This window comes from Akebia trifoliata, chromosome 11 (assembly GCF_017979445.1).
Source record: "Akebia trifoliata isolate Shusen 1 chromosome 11, ASM1797944v1, whole genome shotgun sequence".
Lineage (NCBI taxonomy): Eukaryota > Viridiplantae > Streptophyta > Magnoliopsida > Ranunculales > Lardizabalaceae > Akebia > Akebia trifoliata.
Window position 1 is genome coordinate 13,809,638 of NC_141385.1, and position 8,004 is coordinate 13,817,641.

Here is an 8,004-nt window from a genome sequence, read left to right on the forward strand (position 1 = left end):
TTGTTGCTATATAGAGGGTAGATCAGGGGCGAATTTACAGTAGGGGCACTTGTCCCCACAAAATTTTTGAAAATTGTATTGTCCCATTGATATTTAGGTATATTTTGAGTTTGCCCTCTATGTTTGTCCCCTGCGTAAGAAAATTTATGGCAATTGCCCCCCACCCTTTTCAATTATTTTAGTTTATTATTAACCTAGGTGTGTTGAAGGGTCAACCCAAATTGTAAAACCATTTAACATGAGCTCAACTCAACCCAACCATCGGGTTAGAGCTAATTAACCCAAGCTCAACCCAAGACTGAGCTTCTAAAATTGGGCTGAGCTTAGGTTAGCTTAAATTAAGTTATTTTGATGGTTTGGGCTCATTGAGAAAGTCTAATTTCATTTTGATCAACACATAAATTTTATTTTATATCTTAAAAAATAAAATCACTAATAAATAAATTTTCACACAATCTCCAAATCCATTAATTTTTATATTATAAATTTTTTTTCTTAGTTTTACAGATATATTTAGGAAGAGAAAACTAATATTTAAGAAATATATATATATATATATATATATATATATATATATATATATATGTGGGTCACGTTCAATGGTTAACTTTTTGGCAAAACATTTTTCAAAACATGAGTTAGAAGTTTTGGAATGGGCTGATTTTTGGTGAGGATGATCTCTACGGTGAGGAGATCATCATCATCAAAAATCAGCCCATTCCAAAACTTCTAACCCCATCAAAAATAGTATACAAAAAATGGACGGTCCACGATTTTTCAACTTGTAAACATGAGTTAGAAGTTTTGGAATAGGCTGATTTTTGGTGAGGATGATCTCCTCACCGTAGAGATCATCCTCACCAAAAATCAGCCCATTCCAAAACTTTTAACTCATGTTTTGAAAAATGTTTTGCCATTGAACGCTACCCATATATATATGTAAATATATAGCATTGGGTTCGGTTACCCGGAGCTTCAACCTTGAGCTCAACTCGAATTCAATTAGAGTAAAAATTTCCTAGCATAAGCTCAACTCATTTTCCATATAACCCAACTCAGGCTCGCCCGTCAATCAGTTTGAGTTCAGGTTAGCAAGCTCAAGTTACAGCCTAGATAGAACCGTGATAATATGATGCTCTCCTCTAACAAACGCCCTCTTACACCCCCATCACAGAATCGTAGATCATTTGCCTTGGGATACATAGGAAAAAAGATTTATGATTCTATGTATCCCAAGGCAAATGATCTACAGTTTTGTGATAGGGGTGTAGGGGCATCATATTATCACGACTCAGTTAGATAATGTGTGAGCCACTGGTGTTTTCCAACATTGATTATGCTATTTTGATGTTAGCCCCCCTCAATTTTTTAATGGAGACGTTTTCCAACATTGAATATTTGAGACCCCCCTATGCACTCAAAGTGATAACATGCCGTCTCAATTTTTAGTAGATACTTGAGATACCCCTATGTTTAGAAACTAGAGACATGCAGCCCCCTCCCATAGCTTAGGTGTTCTCTCATTACCAACCGACCCAAGTGCCATCCGCCTCTATGAAAAACCCTTGAAGTTTCTCTTTAAAACCACTAATCTTCCAACTTACCTTAGAGAGCAAATATAATTTGGCCTCTCTTAAAAACAAAAAATCAAAAAAACAAAAAAAAACAAAAGTAGAGCCTAGATAATGACTCATTAGGTGGCACATTCAAATGACTCCATGACGTGGATAAATTCGAGAATTGTAGATCTGTACATCTCTGGATACACAATTCTCTCGAGATGCATTTTTTATGAAAAGTGTAATTATGTATCCCGAGGCATTCAGATTTACGATATCCAAACTTGTCATACCGTGAAGTCATTTGATTTTGAATATGCCATTTGGCGAGTCATATTATCACGACCCATAAGAAAATCCTGGCTCCGTCCCGGTAGAGCAAGAGTAGTCCAAGAAAAACCCTCTTGTAGGACCCACCTCATAATGAGGAAATAGAATTTGAAGGTCTGGGTCAGGGATAAAAAATGTTATTAGATCATCCATCGAGTAATTCGTCCATTATTGGATTTAATTGGCTTGTCCCGATTTGGAGCATAGTTTTGAAACTCGTATGAGTCGATTCAAAATTCAGTCGAGTCAACCAACTCATTTGAGGTTTACAACTAATTTGAACAGACTCATTGTGTCAACTCGTTCAAATCATTACTAGGAAACCGCCGAGTTAATTTAGAAAGTCAAAATTCGGTAATCATTCTTGCACTGGAGTACAAGGTTGATAATCAATTATCAACCCCTTAAATGATTACGAGGGATGTTAATGGTATTTAGTATTATTTATTAATTAATTATTTTGAAAATAAAAATAAAAGAAATAAATTTATTTTTAAATCACATTAACAAGAATTTCGGGCTAATCATCTATACAAACCCATCTTACAATAATAAAAAACTTGTAATTATTTAAAGGAAAATGTTCAGCACCAAACATTTTGGCAAAACATTTTTCAAAACATGGGTTAGAAGTTTTAGAATGAGTTGATTTTTGGTGAGGATGATCTCTACGGTGAGGAGATCATCATCACCAAAAATCAGCCCATTCCAAAACTTCTAACCCCATAAAAAATGGTTTACAAAAAATGGACGGTCCATGATTTTTCAACTTGTAAACATGGGGCTAGAAGTTTTGGAATGGGCTGATTTTTGATGAGGATGATCTTCTCACCGTAGAGATCATCCTCACCAAAAATCAACCCATTCCAAAACTTCTAACCCATGCAGGACAAAAATGATTAACTAAAATGTTGGTCAAAATGTTTGGTGCTGAACGGGACCCTTATTTAAAAGGTTGATATCTATGGGTCATATAAAAACATGCAATCCTAATTGTTAAAACTGAATTCCAATGGTTGATATATATCCTTGGGATATGTGTTTTTATCTTGGGAGTCAAAATTTTTTTATATGACTTAAAAGTTTCGGATTGGAGTGATCACTATGATGAGAAAATAATTCTCACAAAAAATCAATTTAATCTAAAACTTTAATTCCATCAAAAGCGATTTACAAATTAATGATAAAAATCGATGGTCCATAATTTTAAACCACTTTTGATAGGGTTAGAAATTTCATATTAGACTGATATTTTGTAAGGATGATCTCCTCATCATATAGATCATTCTCACAGACAATAAACCCAATTAGAAACTTCTAAATCATAATATAGGACAAAAGTGTTTAACCGAGATGACTCATATAAGCCAACAGGATGAGTCAATGCAAAATACCAGATTTTAGACATGGTTTTAAAATCGAGTATCACATCTCATTTCGCGGCCAACCAAAACAAAGTTGATTCATCCAAGCAACTCTTCGAAGATGAGTTAAACTATTTAAATTATTTATATTTAAATATCTGTACTTATTTTTTAAATATAAAGTAGAATTAGGGAAAAAAGAGTTTAATTAGTTGATAGTCAAAAAAAAATCTTATATTTTCTCAGATAACAAACAGTTCAAGGGCCATATGAAAAAACATTGGTTTTTCAAAATATGGGTTAGAGGTTTTGGATTGAGCTGATTTTTTGCGAGGATGGTCACTATGATGAGAAGATCATCCTCACAAAAAATTAGCTCAATCAGAAATTTCTAAATCCATCAAAAGTGATTTACAAATTATTGACAAAAATTGACAAAAAATCGACGATCCACATTCTAAATCACTTTTAATGGGGTTAGAAGTTTCAGATTGGACTAATTTTTTTTCAGAATGATCTTCCCATTATAGAGATCATCCTCACAAAAAATCAGCTCAATCTGAAACTTCTAACCCATATTTTGAAAATTTATTAATGTTACATTATTTTTACATATGTTTTCTCATATGTCCCTTGAACCTGACCCTACCCTATATATATATATATGGGTCCCGTTCGCCACCCTTAGTTTTACCACACACTTTAACAAACGCGTTTTGTCTTACATGGGTTAGAAGTTTCGGAATGAGCTGATTTTTGGTGAGGATGATCTCTATGGTGAGGAGATCATCCTCACCAAAAATCAGCTCATTCCAAAACTTCTAACCCCATCAAAATTGATTTACAAAAAATGGACGGTCCACAATTTTTCAACGTGTAAACATGGGGCTAAACATTTCGGAATGGGCTGATTTTTGGGGAGGATGATCTTCTAATCATAGAGATCATCCTCACCAAAAATCAGCTCATTCCAAAACTTCTAACCCATGTAGGACAAAAAACGTTTGTTAAAGTGTGTGGTAAAACTTAGGGTGCTGAACATTTCCCTATATATATATATATATATAGGGTAGCGGAGAATTCACATTGAACACCTCACCTAATATTCTCCAAAGACTGGAATGAGTTGCCGAGTGGCCGAGTTTTAGAACTCTTGTTTGGAGAATTTGACGAGTCAGCAAGTTTGAAGGGTCAGCACTTGGAAGTTGGACCTCTCAATATCACACTCAATCTAGTACTCTATGACCAAAGACTGGTCTCTGTGGAAAAAAAAAAAATAACTCGCTTTCTTCAGTCAAACTTTCTTCCATTCAAAAGGTTTTCCCTTAAATAAAGAACCCTCACCCTTTCTCCTCCTCAAGCTCTCTGACCTACTTTCTCTGTTTAAACTTCTCCCTCTCTTTCTCTCTGTTTTCAGCTTCAATCATTCAAAAACACAAGTACCCAATTCAAATTTTCATTACCTCTACCTTCAAATTTTCTCGACTTATTTCCTGATTTGGAATTTTGGAACTAATTTGCAGCCGAAACCGCGATTCTTATCTGTTCCAAGTTACAATTTTTGTGGAACTTTATAAATGGAGGTGAACGAGAATTGGGAGCGAAAGCCATTGATAAATGAGCTAATTCAAGGGAGACAGCTAGTGCAACAACTTCGGATCCATCTCAACCCTTCTTCTCCGATTGGAGAATTACTAATCGAAAAGATATTATCTTCATTCGATAACACCCTTTCGATGATTCATAAGAACGGACTCGATGAATTGTTCAAGCCAACAGGACCCACAATTGGCATGTTGGAGTCCCCACTTTCAAGTCCCCAAAGTGATGATACCGATCGCGGTGACACATCCAAGAAAAGGTATGGAATTCATGTTATCGGAAATACAAGTTGAGAAACATTTTACTTCGTTTTCTATGGAACTAAATTTTTATTGAAATTTCAAAACCACATTGTTTTTAACTTGTTTGCTGCATCTTGTAGGAAGACGCCATCGCAATGGACTGAACAAATACAAGTTTGCTCGGGGCCAGGGCTTGAAGGACCTCTTGAAGATGGATTTAGTTGGAGGAAATATGGGCAGAAAGACATTCTTGGAGCCAAGTATCCTAGGTGAGAGAACTAGAAAAGAAAAAGAGATACACAAATACGGTTCGAAATTCGTTGACTTAGTCTAAAATACACAAAATTCCATCTATTATTAATAAACATTAAATGCCTCTGACATGCTATCTTTTGGATTTCATGTTTTAATAAGTCAAGATTTTGTGTTTTTCACGAGTCAACGGATCTCAACCCTCTAAATAAATTAATTGTGTTTGCCATATATCTCATGCTCCTCTTTTGATCTAATATGAAGCACTACTTTGAATTTATATACATACATACATACATCTTGGTATTTGTATTGGACTACTATCTCCATGTGTGTTGGATTACTATCTCGATGGGAGAATACTTTTAGGGATTCTCAATAATATGATTCACTAGAAAATTTTGCACAATCCATATAAGACCAATACCCATGTCTAGTAAATTTGTGTTTAGGTAATTATAAAAGAACTCCACGCATTAATAAGGGAAACCCACATCATAGTCGAATTATTTTGTCTTATCTGAATTAGAAGTTTCGGAATGAGTTGACTTTTGATGAGGATTTTAGAACTTTTAAACTCCTATAAGATAAAATAATTCAGTTATAGTGTGAGTTGTCCTTATTAATTCGTGGAGTGTTTTCATAATTATTCTTTTGTGTTTTATTTTATTTCATCTCAATAGTATTGTTTTAGCTTTAGAAAAGTCCATCTCTTTATGAGTGTCTATTCAATGGGATGACTCAAAGAAAAGATACTTTTATAGAGACCAATAAAAATGCCACAAACAATTTCAATACGGTTTCGAGGAGGATAAGTTTTCTTAGTGTGATTATTAGATATAAATAAAAATGGAAGTTAAAAAGTGATTATGTGTCAGCATTTGATTGGTCTTTGTTCAAGTAACATTAAGGGAATCACTCAATTAAATATTTTTTTCTTTTGGAGCAAAAATTGAGAGAAATGTGTCTTTGTAGTCCCTTTAATTGAGAGCGATTGTTACTAAACAACATCTATATATCAGTTAAGTTTTACCTATCAAGCCATGACTCTGAAGTCCCTTCCTTTGATGACCATAAGATCATCTGCACACACATATAATAAATATATTGTATGAGTTTAGGTACAATTTGATGAACTTACATTTATGCCCATGAATTGATTGTTGGTTCAGAAAAGGATAAATAAGTAAATAGCAATTGTGATTATATAATATATAACCATTATTTAAAATCCCCAACGTGACTGTGTGGTTGATACCCATTTTGGTTAAAAAATATAGGTATATGACTCTTTTGGTAAATATTTTAAACATGTGGGCTGGGTCAGTAATCTTGGCTTCATACATATATATATATATATACATGTAACATTTCAAAAGTTTTGGTGAGATTAGCTTATTCTCTTCTCTAATTAGATGTGTTTTATACTTGCAGAGGCTATTATCGATGCACATATCGTAATGTTCAAGGGTGTTTGGCTACAAAGCAAGTACAAAGATCCGAGAACAACCCATCGATGTTCGATGTGACTTATCGAGGAAGACACACCTGCATCCAAACATTCCCCCAAACTCGGCCAACCCAAAACCCAAATCAAGAAGATCAAAAACAAAAACAAAAACAAAAACAAGAACAAGAACAACAAAAGCAAAAACAAACACAAGAAACACTCTTGAATTTTAAAACTGGCCTCGAATTCAGAAAATTCGAAAACTTTGACACCCTAGAGCCAAATTCCTTCACTTTTCCTTCTTCATCAATTGAAGGTGTGAAGATTGATAAAAATCACGTATTTTCATCATCGATGCTTGATAACAATTTTATGGGTAGTTTTTCTCCACCATTTATATCTCCAGCTACATCGGAATCACAATGCAAGATGAATGGTTTTGGAGGTAGATTGAATTTGCAAACTTCAGAGTCTGATCATACTGAGATAATATCAGCCACTACTTCGTCCTCGAATTCTCCCATTGTGGACTTGGGTTTCACGCTTGATTCATTCGCATTTGACCCGAATTTCCAATTTTGCAATTCAGACTTCTTCAATTAACTTCAAAATAATGGAAAATTGTTGAAATGCAAGTTCAACTCTCCTAATTAGGCTGCTCTAGAGACTTCGGGTTGGTTAACAATAGAGTAATAAACTAGGTTGGAAGAAATTAAGATGTAACAATTTTTGTTTTATTTGCAATTGTATTTAGCTCTTGGTCGTCTGTAACGTATCGGGTGATCTTAATTTTATTTTGCTTTCGTTGATTAACGTTTATAATGTAAAAGGCAAGTAAGGTACTTTGCATGAACTTCTATCTAGCATTTTATTAAAAACGACATCAATGATCATAACTACCTTAACACTCAAAAAAAAAGTTGTACTAGGGGTGGATAAAGCCCGTGAGCCCAAATCAAGGCACATATTCCTCTTTGCTCCGGGCCTAGACCATTTGCAAGCCTAGCGTGAATCCAACCATATCAATAAGCCCAGCCCAATAACCCCTTCCCTTTCGTAATTAATTTTGATTTTATTTTTTAGAAATGGACCCCCTCCTACATTGATTTATAAGTTTTGTAATTCAATTGTAAACAATGTTAATGTTTGTTTTTTTTTTTTTTTTTTTAAAGTTTTTTTAAATTTAATAAAGATGGCCCTAAGTG

General features: G+C 34.1%; 1 protein-coding gene across 1 annotated transcript; it reads left to right on the forward strand.

Annotated features, from left to right (window-relative positions):
* Positions 1–4,586: 4,586 nt before the first annotated feature.
* On the forward strand, positions 4,587–7,648 carry LOC147391002 (putative WRKY transcription factor 41). The gene is made up of 3 exons (XM_086460178.1): positions 4,587–5,114; positions 5,238–5,366; positions 6,784–7,648. Exons 1-3 carry the CDS (start codon positions 4,831–4,833, stop codon positions 7,400–7,402), a joined length of 1,032 nt encoding a protein of 343 aa, XP_086316304.1. The 5' UTR covers positions 4,587–4,830; the 3' UTR covers positions 7,403–7,648.
* The last annotated feature ends 356 nt before the right edge of the window (positions 7,649–8,004 follow it).